This window comes from Erpetoichthys calabaricus, chromosome 7 (assembly GCF_900747795.2).
Source record: "Erpetoichthys calabaricus chromosome 7, fErpCal1.3, whole genome shotgun sequence".
Classification (NCBI taxonomy): domain Eukaryota; kingdom Metazoa; phylum Chordata; class Cladistia; order Polypteriformes; family Polypteridae; genus Erpetoichthys; species Erpetoichthys calabaricus.
The window spans coordinates 33,900,626-33,921,498 of record NC_041400.2 but is presented as its reverse complement, the minus strand read 5'-3'; the positions used below and the strand labels follow the sequence as shown (position 1 = coordinate 33,921,498).

At 36.5% G+C, this 20,873-nt stretch overlaps 1 protein-coding gene across 1 annotated transcript in view; it reads left to right on the top strand.

Moving 5' to 3' along the window:
• The first annotated feature begins 322 nt into the window (after positions 1-322).
• Positions 323-20,873, top strand: part of cntnap3 (contactin associated protein family member 3) — a 603,541-nt gene continuing 582,990 nt past the window's right edge. Inside the window, exon 1 of the mRNA XM_028804840.2 lies at positions 323-466. Coding sequence (XP_028660673.1) covers positions 385-466 — 82 coding nt within the window. The 5' untranslated portion in view covers positions 323-384. The remainder of the gene's footprint in view (positions 467-20,873) is intronic.

Here is a 20,873-nt window from a genome sequence, read left to right as displayed (position 1 = left end):
CCATTATTTTGATCAATATCTACTAGATTTATTTTATAACATGATATTCATCCCCTGACTATCTCAGTAAAATTCCTAAAGCTGCTACCGTGCTCTTCTGCAGTTTCTGCCAGAAGCAAGCATGTTGCGCCTCTTTCAGGGAGGGGAGAGAGGGCTGTAGGTGTGTCTGAAAGGACATGCAGAGTATATTAAAATGGGTTTGGCAGAGGGGTGGCGAGCGAGAGCTGCACTAAAGCGAGAGAGAGAGAGAGAGAGAGAGAGAGAGAGAGAGAGAGAGAGAGAGAGAGAGAGAGAGAGAGAGAGAGGAAGGAAGAAAGAAACGGGACGCATCGGAGAGAAAGCAGCATTCACTTCTCGCAGCCACAGCTTTACTGTCTGCAAGCCATGGATACTGTTCCTAAACGGAAGCTAGGATTTTTCACTTTCTTTTTATACCTTTGGAACCCGTTTCTGGTCGCAGCAAACAGTAAGTAAGGCAAGGGAAAATAAATTTAAAATGATCTTTGCGTGCCTGGGGATATAGAACGTGACTAATACATGGAAGCGTATAAAAAAAATTGAAAGAAGTTTGGAAGGTAGCTTCTTTATATCCAGAAACAAAACAATTGGTCTGTGATGTATTCAGGGTAACAAAACTTAATCGTTTTGTGGCCAAAGATGGTTTTACTCAATTGAAAGTCTCCCTGGTTATTATTTAATAGGGATTATTACAAGCTGCCTTTCTCTCTATGACATTTAACGAGACTTTCATTCATTTTCGTCGGTTAAGAAGTTTATTAATGAAAAAGAATCGCTTCATAATTAAGGGAAAAAACGTTGCAAAGTATCTGTATGTGTGTTTCACATGTACTAGCAGTTTGTATGAGAGGTTGGCAGCCATCTAGCCAGGAGGAGCTGTCCAAAAGTCGGAGTGCTGAATTGGAGCTGTTTTATTTTTTTGGCAAAATGTTTAAAGAAACGATTCACATCTATAATAATAATAATAATAATAATTATAGATAGATAGATAGATAGATAGATAGATAGATAGATAGATAGATAGATAGATAGATAGATAGATAGATAGATAGATAGATAGGAGTTTCAAAAGATTAAACATAGTGCACAATTAACCCTGCGGCCAGTTACGGCTAACCAGTAAATATTGACGAAGACCGCATTTCTCGTGCTTCCTCGCTTTTCGAAATGTAAACTAAACTTTCATAATAGCATGAAGGATATTTATGTTTGCTTCGTACTTTATGTCTGTCACTAATGTGTAGGAAAGCAGATGAAAACAATATTTAAAGGTATTACGTGGCTCTGAAAAGCACCTGCATGAAACACTTTAAGTTCTGAACCAAACTGTAAGCATTTAGTTGCTGCCCACAGATCCAAGTCCCTTTATAATTGACCTTAAAGTTTTAATTTGGTACTAATTATTAATGACGTTTAAAAGAAAAACCTGTAGGTCCTTGACATCGGATATTGCACCCATTAACATAGGCTTTGTTATTACCAAAGGGCTAGTATGCGAAACGAAGACGTTACTTTTAATTAGATGAAGGTCACTTACCATTAGGAAACACCAGTGCGAAGGTTTCAGATAATCCTGCTAAAGGCGCCGTTTAAGCTGTAAAGGCAATGATGGTTTGGGGAATCTAGAAAGAAAGTTAAAGCAGGACTTTCCCTTTTAACAGTATGTTAAACATTTCAGATTGATTCTAAATTATAAAGGAATAAATTAACACGTGTTCGTAGTTTCTTATGCAGAAACGCATATGCAGTATATTTATACTGGCCTTATAGCACATGCACTGTATTGCAATGACCTGTCGGTAGGGGATGTATTGTACGAGTGCTGTCATAAAGTTTATATTATTCATTTCTTTTACACAAAACGAGAAAAACAGTGATTTGGAACATTTTAATAAACCAGACACTATTAAGTAGCACAAATACTGCAGCTCAAATATTGTTAATATTAATAATAATAATAATAATGTTTGTGTATGTGCGTGTTTGTGTATAATATATGCATGAGTGTAAAATGTTTGGAGAATTTGAAATTGAAATATATTTTTCCATTTAAAAAAAAAAACTAAATATTGAATAGAATGTTTACTTGTTACATTCAATGTGGCTGACGTGACTACATTACAGTAAATTCATTACGATACACTACCAATGTATTGCTGTTGTAATATATACAAATACATTAATCTTATAACACTAAGTATTTTATGCTGTGGTGAAAATGCCTGTTCTTTAAAGTTATTAACTTCTTATTGAGCCATTATTTTTCATGCATGGCTGGATTTCTTGATTTACTGAGACAAACAACGAAGTGTATTAAGACCAATTTAAGATTAATCCGAATGTTTGCTAATTAACATCAGAGAAGTGTTGCATATTTGATTAAGGAAAAAGAGCTTGATCGGCATGACAGCAGTATGGATTGAGCTGCTACTGGGTTTGAATTCTGCTTTTGTCCACGTGGAATTGGCATGTTCTCCCCATGTATGTATGTATGTATGTATGTATGTATGTATGTATGTATGTATGTATGTATGTATGTATGTATGTATGTATGTATGTGTATTTGTGATGGGGTTTTCTTTCTGTGCAGTCCAGCTTCCTCCGATAGATGTGTATATTCTGTTGTTTAATGGCTAAGATTAGCCCAGTGTGAGAGTGCCTGTCCTGAAAAAATAAGTTACAGTCCAGGCGCACCCGTACTTGGCTCCCTTCTTTTGCCTGATAGTGCTGTGGTGGGCTCTGGCCTTGATGAGCTATGTCTGGAGTTTGTGAGTTTAAGAATGGGTGGAGAACTGAATGGAAGGTCAGTTTTTTTAGTAATTTGTTTTGTCAGTGTGGGATAGTAATTAAAGCTTTAGATTTCAAACCCTGATGGTGTGGGTTCAAATCCTGGTACTAACATAATTATCTCACTTCACCTGCCTGTGCTTCAACTGGGAAAGAACAAAAAAAATGTCACCAAGTGTATCTGAACTGTTATACGTCACCTTGGAGAAAGGTGTCAGTCATAAAAGTAAAGAGTAACAATAGTGCTGTAAAAAGAGTCAGTTTAAGAAAGGTAAATTTGAAAGTTCATAGGCTCATTTTCAAATATGTTTTGCTAAAAATTAAAATGAAAGTCTGTAACCAACTTGACTCAACTGGGAAAAAAAGTAAAACTAATAAACAAGAAGTGTTAGAGTATATTGAATAACTATAGACACGAAGCAGTGTTATCATCAGTGCAATGTAACTTTGCAAGTTCTGTCATAGTCAGGGGCCAATGAACTGCATCTGTTTATTTGTCATTATACTGTATATGTACCATGTTACTGAGAAGGCAGCAGATGATCACAGTTAATATCACAGTGTTCAGTACAGCGTGTTCACAAAAGACAATTTTAGCCTGTGCTGAACATTTTAGCATAGTAAGACTGAAACAAGTGCAATACATAAAGTTGGTTTGTGTGCACCATATGGTGTTTGGATCCACTTACTTGTTTACTGCTTATCTTCACTTTTCTGCTTTATATAATTTTAAGATGTACAGGTTGCATGTGTTTCTCTTTGGAAGTCTTATGGTGTGTTGCATATCCTTATAGTTTTGGACCTGACCCTTCCTTCCTTCCTACCTTCCACCCATCCATCCATCCATCCAGCTGGAGCCTACCTGAGTTAGATAAACAAACTGATTATATACAAAGCTTTCAAAATGCACATGATGGAAAAAAAGTTTTTTAGACAAACATGGGAGTCAATGAACACAAACTCAGTAAATATTAATATCACAGCTTTTGTCTTTGCTACTGTATTCCGTCCTCATTTGTAGACTTTGTCCATTTGAGTAACAGAAACAAGTTTAAACATTCATATTATTATTTTCAGAACATTTGCGTTTAGTTGATTTGTATTTTTAAACTTTATTTAATTGGTCTTGCATAACACTCATTGTTTTACCTATGTACTCCAGATCACAGTTCAACGTGCATATTGAAAAGCTCCAGCACTGCTCTTTACACTCAATATGTGATACAGAAATTGACAAATATTGAGAGCACGTGTAAAACATATGTAATTAATTATTTCACATTTAAACTAGAAAAGCGGAAAAGAAGAAAATCAATCAAATTACAAATGCGAGATTTAAAAACTTGCACCATGTTTGAAAAGAAACATGCAGATCACATGGTATTAGGCAAATGAAAATCAATAGCAAACTTGGCAGAAAAAATCGCAAACAGCAAGATTTTTCTATACTGATGTAAAATGTGTAAACTCCAAACAAACCTCTGCGTCTATAATCATTTCTAGTCTGTAAAATCAATCATGCACCCCATGCGAAAGAAAACAAGTTAACTTCATTTTGCTCTGAAGGCAGTTGTTAAGTCAATAGCTCTGAAACTGCACTCTGTGATTCTGCCAGAAGCCAATATGAGAGTGAAGTAAAGCAAGTGAAAAGTTATTATTGGTTTACATTTAGGTCCCATCCTTTTCCAAGGCGACTAGGAAAATCAAGATACGTTATAACTGTTTACAGATTATTTTTTTTTAACAACTGCAGTATAAGTAGGTTAAGTGATTTGCTTGGGGTCACAAAGAGGCAGCAAGTGAGCTGGAAACTTTTGCATTTAAAGTCCAATATATTAGACACACCACACTGCCTGCCTCAAACAATAAAGCCATACATGAAAAGCCACCATTACAAACATCATCCTCTGCCCGTCTGTGCTTATGTAATCTTCTGAGTCGTTTATTGTCTTGGGATGCCAGAGTCCATCTTATAATGGAAGCAGTAGTGTGTCCTAGGGATGAATGACATCTAGTCCACTACTGGAAGAATACACTCTGAAAATAGGTGAAATATGAGGCTGCAGGCAAGTGCAGTGGTTAGTGCTGCTGTTTCAAAAGTGCATGCTGCGCCTGGCTGCTGTCCATGTAAAGTCTACATGATCTTCTCTTATCTGCATCTGATTTCCTCAGGATACTTCAGTTTTCCTCCTACATTTGTGAAGACGTGCTTGTCGGGTTAACTTGCAATTCTATGTTAACCCAGTATGCTAAACACACGGCGCCCAGAGTGTGTGCTTGAGTGAGTCTTTAATGGACTGGAGTCCCATCCAGAATTGTATCCAAAGTTGTCATTAAAAGTCTCTGTCTGTCTGTGAATTGCATTAGGCAGGTTTGAGACTGTTATGTTGTTATTAAATTCTACCCTATTGTTTTTGGATTAGGTTTCATCTCTGCACAATCCTGAACTTTCATAGTAAATGGATGAATAGAAATTTAAAGTGCAATTTCAATATCTTATCTACTACTAACATCACCTGTGTTGATTCTAGACAAGGTTATTTATTTATTTCTTTTTTACAAAAAATTCAATATTAGTTGCACAGCATTTTGAAAGAGATCTTTGTTACCCATTAAAATAATGAGCAACTTGCAATAACTGATTAGTACAAAGAACTAATATGCAGTCAGTAGGAAAAAACTTCTGCTTCAAGACTGTCATGGAGAAAGTGTACTGTAAGTAGGCTTTTCTAACCTTTCAGTGACAAATTAAAAAGCTTTGGTTGTTAAGTTTGACAATACTTTACATCATAATAAGCGCTATTTGTCAAATGCATTGAAAAACTCGTTCTTTGTATTTTGGGAGGTAATTCACTGTTTTCTGATAACTAAAATGATTATGCATTGGCTGATTGATTGTCTGAAGAGCATTTTTTCTTGGAGAAAACGTGTGGAATTTACCTGCCAGCTATCCTTGAATGATAAACAAAATAAACTGTTTCGTGGTAATAGGCATTTTTTGCATAATGAAATACAAAGGTCCCTAAAGCTTTCCTTTCAGTAGAAACCTTATTGAAGAAATGAGAGTTGTTTTGCAATGAGCATTAAAGTTTAAAATTTAACAATCCCAAATGAATCAGAAAACAGTAATAATAAACGGTTCATAGAGTACTGCAAAGCGTCTAAAAAAGAGAGAACAAAGCTGACTTTTATTTTGTTTATATTGGCTTTCTATCAAACACCTAAATGCTGGAAACAGATTCTTTCTATAAATGCCCAGTAGTCTTGTACAATATATACAGTATGATTCAAACACATATTTCTATAAATCCTTTCTGGTCAAGCCCACCTCCTCATGAGGTGCTCATTTTTGCTCTGATCTCACTTATTTAAAGGAAGACCCCCAATGCCAACAGAGGTACAAGCACAACCCCACACAGCGCTTGAAATTACAAACTCAGAAGCTGAATCTGGAGGAGACCACTCAGTTAGAAACTCACAAATCCATGCATTTCTCAACAATAGCATCAAATAAAATTCAAGTGCTTTATGTAAGGGATTCAGATAAATAGAGGAAATGGTATTTGGAGTGGCTGAGATATTTTCAGGTGCATAGAAATATGGATTATCTGTACACCATTTACCATCAGAGGGAACTCTTCATATACTGTAGTACAGGGTCAATTATCATGTCATGACGAACCTACAAAGACCCATCTATAGGAGAGAAGCACATCGGTCATCGTGTGACAAGAAACTACATATACAAAGATACTGGGCTTTATCCTACCCTAAAATATAAATATATAAATAAATAAATATTGTTTCAAAACTCATAAATGTAGCAATAAAGTTTATTCTGTCTGATTTCTGGAAACACCCTATATAGAGAAAAATGGAAGGGCAGTGGAGAAAGGTGAGTAAACTGTAATATACAGTAGGTATATAAATACATGTGCTCACTGATACAAATTATTATTTTTTCATTTAAACAATGAAAATCTATCTATCTATCTATCTATCTATCTATCTATCTATCTATCTATCTATCTATCTATCTATCTATCTATCTATCTATCTATCTATCTATCTTAAATTAATTTATTTTATGTTAGTACTGATAAAGCAATAAAACTGATCACATGATGTTTGACTGTCTCAAAAAAATTTGAAATCACCATAAAGCAAGGGTTCCCAACTTGGGGTGTAACAAAGAGTAAAGTTGCATTGCGATTTGCCAAATTTGAGTGAAGTGTGTTGTCCAACAGTATCATGGTACAAATGGGGTCTTGCTGTGTGCCATAGAGCAACTGTCACCTGTGAATAAACCACAGTAATGCATGCTCCCGCTGGTTCCTTGCTGTGGGCACAGCATTTGTAAAGGCAAATAATTGTTTTTAAGAGAAAAGATTTTGGACCTTGCAATGATTCGTAGAGAAGGGTGAGGTCTAGTATTGATTTCTGTGCAAGCCCATAAATGTCACTGATTTCGAGGTATGAGTGACATTTTTGCCTGGTGGGGACAATGGGTCTGAATTTGATGCAATGCCTGCAGCTTACAGTATACTCAGCCCATCTCTCCTGCTTGCTGGCTATCCTGGCACTAGTGCAGCAATTGTAACTGTGTGGCACATCTGTTTTTGAACTGCAGTGAATGTGTTATCGGGGGATAAAGCTTACCAACTGTGTTTCACTGCTTAGCGGTGCACTGGCACCCGTTACTTCACCGGGGGCTCCAGTTCTTCAAACCCACCGGTCACTGATCATGTGTCATTTCCTTGTGGCTTGATGCTTTGCGTGATACCCCAGCTCCTGGATTGTCAATCAAATGTCTAAGCTTCATGGGAACACATTTACAAGATTACTGAGATTTATAAAGGTAAATTACTCAATTTCTATTTAAATGTTACGCACCGAGTAAAAAAAGCTTATTATTTTTAGTTCACCCAAAAGTAGTGGATGTGGTTACCTGGGTGCAAAACTAGATGTGGTGTCACCCTTGCACACATCCTATAACACATTATTTTAAAATTAAATGTGTTTAGTTAGTGTTTCAAAACTTCCACATTGGTTACATATTTGTAAATGATTTCAAGCACAAGGCAAATCTTTACATGTAAATGTAAGTGCATAACCTCAGTGGCATGCAGTTAGTGGAGCTACTGAAAGAGAATTTCTGAAAATAAATCAATAAAAATCACATTCATATTAATTGTTGATTTTTTATAAAGCCAAAGTAATTTGGTTTTAGTTCATTAGTATAAAAACTATAATATACCATGCATATTTGAATGGTAATGGAGCGAATGGGATGCTGTCTCCAGTTATGACTAATTTCTGCACTTACAGTCAGTCAGATTTAGTGACTAATTCTACATTAATACACAGGCATAAGCAACAGCAAAGTCTTATCACTTATGTGATGTCGATTAAAGAAAGGGCTGTTTTAGAGCAAGTAATAATCTTTAATAGTCTTTGATTTCACAATGATTGTCCTAAAATTGGGACAAATCTAAAAAAGTGGAGAGAAATATTTGTGGCAATTAAATTAATTTGACTTGTCCATTAAAGGTTACTCTTCATAAATTATGTTAACCAGCTTTGGTCGTCTCCATTTAATGCTGCAAATGTAACTCTTGAAACAGCAGATGTCATAGACCTCAAAAAATGATTTATCTATCAAACCAATCTAAAACAATGTATCGTTACAAAAGTGTTTATGTAAATGAGAACAGCCTGGATTGTCTTGTAATTCAGTAATTCTTGTGACATTGATATAATAATGATTGAAGGTTTATTTTTAGTAACGATTTTAAAGAGTATTAAATATTCAGTTACTGGAGAGAATATGTGGTTATACTCGAGGAAATCCCCCGCATGTAATGAAAACTCTGTATATATACTGCTCAAAAAATTAAGAGAACACTTAATCACCACAGTCTATAGCATCAAGTCAAATAAGCTTCAGAGATATCAGTCTGTCCAGTTAGGACACATAAGCAATTGTGAATCAACTTTACCAGCTTTGGTGCAAATGAAAGTGACAACTGGTACACAGGAGAGGCAACAGCAAGACACCCCCAAAAAGGGAATGGTTTTGCAGGAGGTGAGGTGGCCTCAGACAATTGTTCTCTCCTTATCCTTCCTGACTGATCCTGACTGTATTGCTAGTGTCCTTGTCACTGTTGGTAGCATGAGGTGGTACCTGCAGCCAATTCAGGCAGCACAGGTAGTCCAGTTCCTCTAAATGCTGTTTCAGGAAGGTTTGCTCTGTTTCCCAGTATAGTCAAAAAAGTATCAAAGAGATACCAGGAGATGGGGCATTACATGTGGAGAGCTGGTCAGGGCCATAGAAGAGAATCAGCATCTGCTGCTTTGTGCGAGGAGGAACAGGAGGAGAGCTGCCAGAGACTAACTCTGTTGTGATGGTGTTGCAGATGGATCTGCCTCTGTCCAACATTCTCACCAGTGCTGTGTAGTAATAAAGTAGAAATACTACAATAAAACATAATACTGGTAGAGTATGTTTTGAGAATATTACTTTAGTTGGGTATAACATTTTCTGTTACTTTTCACTTTTACATCATAACATTTTCAAACATAAATGGATACTTTTACTACAATAATGCAATATTACAATACTATGCAAGAAAACAAAAGGGCTACAGAATAAAAACAATGTTTTAGTCATTTAATTATCTAATATACAGGCTTCCTTTGCTTTAGGAAAATTGCGTATATGAAGAATCTGGGATGCAATTTCGCACCCTTGATGTCAACATTCGATCACGTTCACAGTCATTCACAACGTGGTGGGGCTGGATGTTATGGGATTGGAAATTGGTGATGAGCAATCCCAGGCTTAGTTTTTTTTTTCCAGATCCACAGGCTGCAGTAAGGTGTGCATCTGCATTCAGGTGTTGTGGCTCACTCATCTTGTTACGTGTGTTGGTCACGTGTCTTCTCACATTATTCCTGAGCTTCAAAACAGAATGTGTTACTAGTTGGAAAAGCCAGGGCAAAAACAAAAGGCCATCCCTTTTGAATGTGAAACTAGAAGTGATAACATCCAGGTAAAAGTACTTTTCTAAACATTATTTAATGAAGGGCAATGCCTTGTTAATGTCAGTTTCAAATTATTTACACACTTAAAACAACATCAGTAATGATGTGGGCAAAGTGCTTTACATTAAAACACAGAATGAACATAAATAAAGAGAAATAAAGTACAATGAAATGAAATATAGCCAGTGCTGAGTTAAAGAAAAGAAAGATGATACAATACAATACAATACAATACAATACAATACAATACAATACAATTTATTTTTGTATAGCCCAAGATCACACACGGAGTGCTGTAATGGGCTTTAACAGGCCCTGCCTTTTGACAGCCCCCCAGCCTTGACTCTCTGAAAAGACAAGGAAAAATTCCCAAAAAATCCCTTGTAGGGAAAAAATGGAAGGAACTTTAGGAAAGGCAGTTTCCAGGTAGGTTGGGCATGCAGTGGGTGTCAAAAAATAAGGGGGTAATTACAATACAATACACAGAACAGAACACAAGTAATCCTCAATACAATATAATGGAATAGAAATATTACAAGTACAGAGCAGAATTCAACAGCAGATGATATCACATAATACGATTTGGATTTGTTCAGATTAAGGGCTAAAGAGTGAGAGTAGGGCAACAATCAGTATCAGTGAAAGTCAGTGAAAGCTAGAGAACAGGAATGAGTCTTCAATCTCATTTTAAACAGTTCAGTTGAATTTGACTCCTTAGTGTAATGAGGTCAAGAGTTCCACAGACAAAGTGCAGCAGCTGCAAAAGCCCTGTGCCCCTTAGTTTTACACTTAGTGCGAGGGACCATAAGAGACCATAAATTCTCTGGATGACTCATATAAAACACACAATTCAGATACATAGGCAGGAGCATACCTGTGCAATGAGTTAAAAACTAGCAACAAAATTTTAAAGTCAATTCTGAAAGTAACAGGCAGCCAGTATAAAGAAGCTAATATTGTAGAAAAAGAATGAAATTTTCTTGCCCCAACAAAAAAACGGGCAGCAGCATTCTGAACCACTGCAACCTGTGTTGCACGGATTTGCTAATCCCAGAATACAATGAGTTACAGTAATCAAACCGAGAAAAAATAAAAGCATGAGTAACTTTCTCAAGAACCCTAGGAGATAAAAAAGGTTTTACTTTCGCTAAAAGTCGAAGCTGGAAAAAGCAACTCTTGACTACAGAGTTAATAATAATAAGAAGAATAATTCTTTACATTTATATAGCGCTTTTCTCAGTAATCTGTTTCAGAAAAGAGAAGTTACTGTCAAAAATGACGCCAAGGTTACGAACTTGAGGCTTGCAAAATTCAAAGAAAGAGCCGAGAAATTTAAAACCAATTTGAGTTTTGGCAGGGTTTATTTTGATGACTAATATTATTATTAAACTAATTCTGTTAATTTCCATGTACCTTGGTGCTATCTGATCAAATATTGGGGTCATTTTATTGTTCAGTTAAATTAATTGTATTTAGCATTACAAAAATTTGCATAATGAAGGGGTTTTCAGGGAAGGATTAATTTTCACCTCTGCTTGGAATAACAAATGTAGCACATACAGTCTAAATGATAATCATGTGATATGAATACTGTTGCATTATTGGCCTAATTTTAGCTCAAAGACAAGGAACGCTTTGACACTGCCTGCTTCCAGACTGCTTGGTACTTGAACTATTAAGTTCACAAGAGAAGCATTTCTATTTAAATTAATAGCAATTAGGTGCTGATATATTACGACAATTCACTTACAATGGATGTTTTTGGAAAGGATTAGCTTATTATAGTGAGGGAACCCTGAATGCCACTTCTCTAACTAAATAATTAAGATGTCTACTCATGTTGAACGTCACCACTTCAAGCTGCAGTTACTTGACTCATACTTTAGTGACTGTAATGTGACTCACAGGATTAAAGATGAGAGTCCAAGTTGTTTAAAGTTTGCAATATATAAAATAAAGAGAAATCCTACATTTTCCTTATACTTAGGGGCATTTCATATCAGATACGTTACCACTTTTGTTTGAGTATTTATCTCATTTTACTTTTACTTGAGTAACTTTCCAGAAAGTTGTCTCAACTCTCACTTAGGTATAGCTGTGGGGTGCTTTACACAACAATAATTCTGACTTTTGTTTTATGTTTTCACTGTAATGTTAATGTTTTCGGAAGTTTTCCTCCAGAGATTCTGGTTTCATTCCACAGTCCCAAAACAAGTGCAGCATTGTTTGGTGGCCCTAAACTGTCATTTTGGAAATGTGAACGAGTAAGCATTGTGGTTTTATGGTAGTAGGTGCAGGGATTATTTCTTATCTTGTTCTCATTGCAGAAGTTTTTTAATAGGTGAGGTTTCTTCTGTCTGTGTCTTTAGCGGTGGACATCAGAAGTTTTGAAGAACTTTAATATTTCTTTATTTCCTTTTACGATATCTGAAGGTAAATGGCTGGCTGGATGGACGGAGAGTGATTTTAATTTTTTGCATCATGATTTTAATTAGAGAAGAATAACATTGTTTCCCTTTTTAAACCAATCTCAAGTACCATTTCCAAATACTGCAGTTTTAAAATGATTTTTGGAGGTAATCCTATTTGTTATTTGTACTGGTATATTCTTTCCATGATCACAACAATTACTTCCTCCTTAGTATGAGTAGAAAAAGCCATTTAAAAAAGACCAAACCTTTAATCATCATTTAATTAGAGAATAGAAATATTGTACTAACTTCACTGTAAATACAGATTTATGACACATGCACAGGAACAATTACTCTGCAATTCTGTGCACCCATGGAATATTATTGATTCCGAGCCGTGTTAATGTCTGGGAAAAATAATCCGTGGCCCAACTCTATTTATTCGTTTAATGTTTATTTTTCTGTAGATATTGCTTTTATAATTAAAAAGCATAAATAAAATTTGTTTGCTTTAGTAGTGCACTTTGCTTCTTTACTTGGCCATATTTGTGCAGTGTTATTGCAAGTAGTGAATGAATTCAAAAGCTATAGGCATACATCAGTTTTATTTACCTTCTTAGGACCATTCATAATATTACAAGACAGACAAAGCGAGACCTGAATGAAAAAGAGTCCAAACAAAAATACTCAAGGTTAGTTTAAATAAACAGACAATTGTAAAATGTATTAACGCCTGTATCCTGAATATCATGAGTGATCAGATAGTATGCTTATCATAGTAATGTTTTGTAAAATGGAACCTGAAAACTGTGTCTGAACAAAAAGCCTAAATAAAATTATTAACGACATTAAGACATGGCTTCAAGCATATCTTTTGAAGAGAAACTTTTTTTCCCCAACAAGAAGAGCAGTGTTGCATACATTTTTTTGTGATCAATTTAATTTGAGAAGTCATGATAGTTTTTCTTTTCTCTTTACACTTTGCCACCCACTTGTGTAGACCGTCTGCTGTTAATAGACTAGGAAATCAGGGCATCCAATGCTTGTGCTCCATTCTATTTTGACATTCACTTTGAAGGTGTAAAAGGAAAAAATAGAATTTTTTTTTATATAAAAAATGCAAGTATGGATTATGTGGAGGATTCACTCTCTGAGAATAAAATAACTTTGGGATATTATTTTTGATCCATAGTTAAAGGACAATTATTTTTTTTTTGGGCAAATGAACAAATGTACTACTTACCTGTTGTGAGCACGGGTCCGAACACCATCATAGAAACACCACTTCTTTACAAAACACATGTTTATTTCTCAGAATAAAGTCCTCACAGCACACAGTGCTCCCAGCACCAATCACCCTCCACATGGGTGCCTTTCCTTTCCTCACGGGAGCTTCATCCTGCTCCCACTCCCGACTCTAGCTCCCCGACTGTAGGAAGGTGGCCCCTTTTATATTCACCCGGATGTGCTCCAGGTGCTTGATGACGTTCTTCCATCAGCACTTCCTGGTGTGGCAGAAGTGCTGCCCTTGCAGCCGGAAGCACTCTGGGCATCCCTGGAAGGTCCTTCCTCCTCCTTCCAAGGTGTGGTGGAAGTGTTGATCTCCTGGGCTCCACGATGCTCGGGGTGCCCCCTGGTGGAGGCCATGGGCCCCAGTGGGTTTGAGCATCCTTGTTCTGTCCCCGTGGTCCCCTCATCATCCAGGGTGGTTGCCCCCTCGTGGCCCGGGGGGTGTATAGACCACCTCCTGGTCCTTCCAGGCATCCTGGCTGGGTCTGACCCCCAGCCTCCTGTGACACTGTGAACAGACACTCTGGTTAGTGCTGTAAATTAAGCATGTGCTTCTGAGTCAACACTTCCCTACGTTCAGCTAATTTTCCCACAGGAAATGAATTTGTCTCCTAGAGGAAAAAAAAAAACAAGTCATTCAATTAATTGAGCTAAAGAAAAACTCCAATTGTGTCTATTTATGCTTTGATGGATAAATTCTCTCATACACTTCTAAACATTTTCACTTTTTGTGACAGGTTCACGCACAGTATGTTCTTTATAGTTTGTTTCTGAAGTAAAGATTCCCTGAACCAAAGATTTGAGTCCAATAGTTAGTCATCCTCCTCGATCCTAACAGCTTCTCCAGCAATTAATACTCTTCTGTGATAGAAGCAGATAGTTCTGACATTTAGTATGCTTTCACTTAAGGCTGAAAAAGTGACCATTTAAATCCATCCATTTGCTTATCTAATGAATCAGCAGAATGGAAGATCACTAACTGTTCTTTAATCCCAGCTTCTTTTAAATTCTTTTTACTTTAGCTGACTTGAGCAGATGTAGTGGCTGAATTATTTAGCTGCAGAATAAATCCCTTACCGGTTTTTCCTGCTATTTAAGCCATTTATGTTCAAGTTCTATAATATGAATTTATGAGCCACGTTTCAGTACTTGAATAAGCAATCAGTGAATTGAACAGATAATATTTAAGGTGTTAAAATACATATAATTTCTTTCAAAATAATTGCAATTTTCAATGTGTTGTGTTTTTTTGGGCTTGTCCTCACCTGCTTTTGTCTAAAGACAAAATTGAGCTGTGCCTTTTATGATCGATTTTAGAAATTGCTCAGCCCCATCAATGGTGGTGAAAGGCCTCTTTTACAGAGCACTATCGGTTGATTTATAGGCAGGGCTCGCATGATAAATAAAGACGTATTGATTTTAAATATTGCTCATTGGTCCTTCTCCAATTGCCTTGCAGCTGCATGGCTTTTGAGCAAGTTGTTCTCCTTTTACACATAAGAATATAAAAAATTTGACAAACGAGAGGAGAAGATTCAGCCCTTCAGGCTTGTTTGTTTAGCCAATAACTAAGATGTCCTAATATGTCATCCAAACCTGGTATACATTGGACTTTCAACAAACACTGTTACATATCTTGGGTCATTATAGACCTGGGATATATTCAGAATTGAATCAAGTCACAAATAATTATAACTGTCCAAAGTTTTATTGAAACCACTTCCCTAAACACTTTATTTCTTTTTAAAGTAATGTTTAGTGCTTAATTACCTTTAAATTGTAATATTTACACACAATTACACAATTGTAGTCTGCTATTCAGCACAACAATCCCAGACCATTTTTGTGATCATTGCAATGTATACTGGGCATATGTGGCACCGTCTGCAATTTTTGTCTGCTTTTGCTTCTGTAAAAAGCTGTTTGAGGTGATGACGCTGATGCTGTTTCACTCTGCCTGGCCCCTTCACTTTGACCTTTTCCTCCTGATCTGATATTTGTCCCTCTACAATTCCCTGCATAGAACATTCATAACCTGATGACATCAGAAGTATCTCTCCATACTGCTTCAGTCTGTTTTTCATCGTTTGTCTTCCTGCTGCATGCATCTCAGTCTCTCTCTGACTTGTCATCTGCCATCAATGACAGTGACTCTTTCAAAGGCTTCCAAAGCTGATAAGTAATAGTGGCACTTATTTTATTATTAAATTAATCATTGATTACTTTGCAGGACTATATAACAAATTTTCTGTAGAATGTAGAGCTTGTTATTAACTTGCATTTGATATTTTCAATTTCTATTTTTAGTTATTCAATATTTAGTTTATTTTTAGTTAGCCAATAAAAAGTGTCATTTTACTTGACTTCTCACTACATTCATTTACATTTACATTTACATTTACAACATTTAGCAGACGCTCTTATCCAGAGCGACTTACAACAGTGCTTAGTAGTCTACGACTGTTCTTCAGTCTTTAAGGCTAGGATTAAATCTACTGTCATTAAACAAGTTACCGCTGACCAAGTTGTACACAAAACCATGCTAGAAGAAAATAGAAAAAGGGTAAAAAAAAAAGTATGGGGACTTTAGTCCCCCAAGTGCTGTTTAAAGAAGTGTGTCTTCAGACGACGTTTGAAGACAGTGAGGGTCTCCGCTGTTCGTACAGCAAGAGGAAGTTTGTTCCACCACTGAGGAGCCAACACTGCAAATAGTCTTGATGCATGTCGTCCTCTTATTTTAAGTAAGGGGGGTTCGAGACGAGCAGTGCTTGATGTTCTGAGAGAGCGAGAAGTGACACGCTGCTTAACCAGTGCTGATATGTAAGGTGGTGCAGTTCCAGTTTTGGCCTTAAAGGCAAGTGTTAGGGTTTTGAACCTGATGTGGGCAGCCACAGGGAGCCAGTGCAGGTTCCGCAGCAGAGGTGTAGTGTGTGAGAATTTGGGAATATTGAAAATGAGTCTTGCAGCTGCATTCTGGATTAATTGAAGTGGTCGTGTTGCCTTTAGTGAAAGTCCAGACATCAGAGAGTTGCAGTAGTCCAGCTTAGAGATGACCAAGGTCTGGACGAGAAGCTGAGTAGCCTCTGTAGTGAGAAAGGGGCGGATTCTCCTGATGTTGTAAAGAAGATATCTGCAGAACCTGGAGAGGTTGCTGATGTGTGGAGAAAAAGACAATTCTTCATCTAGAGTGACACCAAGACTTCTTGCCGTTTTTGAGGGGACGATAACCGAGTTGTCAAAAGAGATTGCAAGGTCAAGATTCGGAGATGAGTTGCCTTTGATGTACAAGAGTTCAGTCTTGCTGGGATTCAACTTGAGGTGGTGGGAAGTCATCCAAGAGGAGATATCAGCAAGGCAGTTCGAGATGCAGGTTGAGACCTGCTGGTCATCTGGTGGAAAGGAGAGAATGAGTTGAGTGTCATCCGCATAGCAGTGGTAAGAGAATCCATGTCCAGCTATTACCTTCCCAAGAGAACCTGTGTATAAGGAGAAGAGAAGGGGTCCTAGGACAGAGCCCTGAGGAACACCAGTGGTCAGTCTTCGTGGAGCTGACTGGGAGCCTTGCCAGGCAACCTGGAATGTCCGGTCAGCAAGGTAAGAAGCAAACCATTGCCAGACAGTGCCTGAGATCCCAAGACTAGAGAGAGTTTCCAGAAGTATCTGATGGTTGACCATGTCAAAGGCTGCAGATAGGTCCAAAAGTATGAGGACTGAGGACAGGTTGGTAGATCTGGCTGTGTGAAGTGTTTCAGAGACAGCAAGAAGTGCAGTCTCGGTAGAATGAGCTTTGAATCCAGACTGGTGAGGGTCAAGAAGGGCGTTATTAGACAAAAATTCATAATGGCTAACACAGTACAACACCCTAGTACTAATTTCTATATTTGTAATTTTAAACAGTCAAGCATGGTATTATGTAGTATGTTTCATGTGACGATTTGTCAATTTCAAATTTTAAATGTTATGTTTCATCAAATAAACAAATCATGTAGCGCCAGGACTCTTTGCCTCTAAATACCTTCACAGTACCTCAGACTTGATCCAAACACAATATTTTATTGTTTTCAAAAAAGCACTGCCCATCAAAAATAATAGACAAAAACAAAATAAAATAAGGTATAAACTTGAGTTTTAAATCACTGAAGCAGCTTTTTGGTGAGTGGCAAGTAAAATCTTTAGGTGTCTGAATAATGGACTTGAATTTAGTGACCACATTAATGGTGTGTCTTTCAGGCTGTCACAGGTAACAAATAACCCTTAGTCCCTATTAAAATCAATTTGCAAAAGGTTTATAAAACTTGTTCTATAAAGATGATAGAAAGAATAACATCTTTATCGAATCTGCAGAGACTATGATCTATTCTTTGTAATAAATCTGGGCTTTGCCATCTTGGGATGCAGACAGGACTCTTGACCAAGGAATGAAGCTTAGAGGTGGATCTCCGAGTTAAAAAAGTCAATCACATGAGGCTTTAGTTTACTGTTTATGACATGCTTACTCCAGAATTAGCTATTTAACAGTTTTGCACAATTAACAATATTTTGGGCATACAACTGGATAACTGACAGGAGTAAGTGGAGTTTTTTTTTTCTTTCTTTACTGGGCATTTTTTAAAAATCATTTGCCATTGAACAGCATTGGGCACTAATGGCTTCTAATATATTATACATTTTTTTTCTCTCTGTTCTACATGAAAACATGATAATTTTTTTTCTCGGCCATCACTACAAAGTATATGGGATAAATAAGATATTAAAAATTATCATTTTTCAGTGGGATATTCCATTAATCTTTTTTACATCGGGTTTTAGAAGTATGCTAATTACAAAATTAAGATCATTTTATCATAGTCTCATTATATATTTATCACAGTCTCTTTCTTCTATCTTTTTTGAGGGCATTCCACTTTTCATTTCAGGAGGAATTGCAAGGATGAGAATTCAATGTAAACAGTGACGGTGACGTACATAATTTGATTGAAAATAGCTGTATGGTAGGAAATCACTATGGATCCTGAAGTGAAAAGGAGCCTGTAGATATTTAATACAAAAATTGTCTCATAGTCAAAAGAGTTACTGGATGTGAACAATGAAGCAATTAAATAAAATATTTGTTTTTTCTAGTCTCAAGAACTATTTCCCTGTATAGGTTACTTAGTAAACTAATCTTTTAAGTTCTCTGAAAGTGATCACTGCTTCCTTGTATCAACATCTAGAGAGAGGAGATGATACAGACAGACTGGCCAAAAACTTTATGTTATGGCCGAATCATTTACCTTTTGGCATCCACTTCAACATGACATTTTCTGGTTAATAAGCAGCAATCTGTGCTCTCTGAAAGGGTTGAGTTTGAATTGTCAATAATTGATGCCATCTGTTTTTGAGTTAAAATGCAAAGTTGACAAATTGACTGCATGTGCTGGTTTTTGAAATACTTCAAGTTTTTGCTTGTGTGTTTTGGCAGGTGGTTGCTACCCACCACTCCCATTTTCATCATAAATTGATGATCCCCCTCACCATCATTTACATAATTAGAGACAGTGATGATGTAAGTGACAGCTTGCTTGAGTAAATTGAGAAATAAATTGCCTATAAAAGAAGTATTGAATAGTCTCTGGAAGCATGCTTATTGTAGTTTTGTAAGTTAAGCTTCCATAAAACTAGCTAATAACCGTGCCCCTGAGAGACAGAATCATGCAAGGAGACAAGAAGTTATGTGGAAACAGGGCCTTTCTTCAGTAATGGTAGAGTCTCTCAAGAAAAGAATCTTTCTTGGCTAAACCCCTTTGTATAAGCACTTATTTAATAGGGAGTCAGTGGTAAGCTTTCAATCAATATGTAAAAACATTTCTAATTTTAGGTTAGGCATTTGGTATGTTTTAAGGCTTTCGTTTCAACTGGTTGGCCTTCAGTTATATCTCATAGTGGTGTTGTATTAAATTATTAAAGAATGTATGGTTTAAAAAAAAATTTCAATTAAAAAATGAGACCTGTATACGAAGAAATCTAATTGATGGTATATTTTATGATTGTGTTTGATGGAAACATTGCAAACATATTAACTATCTCAACCAAGTTGTTCCATCAGTTCATTTTTTGTTTCATTACATGGTTGCAGAAAAACCTTGTCTGCTCTGGTTAAGCATTAGACACACGATAGGATCTGTCCCTAGAGTTCGGATTTTGATGAGTTCCTAGTTTTAGTTTTGTCAGTAGTTATTCTTATATTTTTCGTTAGTATGTTGTTATTGGCCTTAGTTTTCTTTTCTTTTTTTCTTAGTGGCTGTGTTTTGTTTAGTTGTTTTGCATTGGTTTATTGTTTTCTGTTCTTTCTTGATGCAAACGAGCCTGGAGGGACTTCCCAATTACTCTGCTATGCTGCCATCAGGGTCTTCAGGGGCTCAGTTTGGTTGTTGGGGGTATTGAGTAAGCAGTGGGCTTCTGAATGCCTCAAGCGTGCCCTCGTGAGTTCTTCTTTGTCTTTTTATAGCAGTTGGCAGACCTGCTTGTGGTGCTCATTGAGTTTGGTTTGTTAATATAATGAATGAGTTTAGGGTTATTTTGTTTCTCTGCTTGGGTCCACAAATCCTTAATAGCTGTGTTCATTTTTTAGGGAAATCTTTGGTAACCATTCAGCAGTTTCAATTCCTTCACTTATTAGTTTAGTTAAAAAGAAGTAAATCTTATTTCTCCTTGTGTTTCTGCTTGGATTTGTCCATTGTTTTCTTTTTGACTTTATTTTGTTCTAATTTGTTTGGTTTTGATATGATGGTGACTTATTCTTGCCTTTTATTTAGATGCTTTGTTTTTTTGTTTCCTTTATTTGGTATACATTGTGCACAGTTTAATTTGCTGTTTCTGTTCTTATTTTATTGTTTAATTTGTAATTTATTTTAATAAGCTACCAATTTTCTCCTAAATGTGTTCAAGGGTATTTCATGGCTTCGTTCTATCACCTGCATTGTTAACAGCTGGACTTTTCCCTTACACTTGCCAAAGGCTTCACTTTGGAAATGTAGTTCTAATGTTCGGTATAACTTATTTACAAGCTGTTATTCATGTTCTTTCATCCTCCCTAATAAAGTAAGCTTGACTTTGATCTCTTAGAGGAGGATATTAAAAAGTAATTTGCACTTTAGAGAACACTGGCTTGCTGCACCTTTTAAGCACTCCTCTTAAGGACAAAAGAAACATTAAAGTGCCATTTTCTAAATCTGACAAGCGAATTTCAGCAACGTTGCCTTAATTGAATGTGGTACTTGATTTCAGGTAGCGTTGAAGAGTTTAATCTGAGCAAATGGTTAATTACTGTAGGCTGTGTTCATT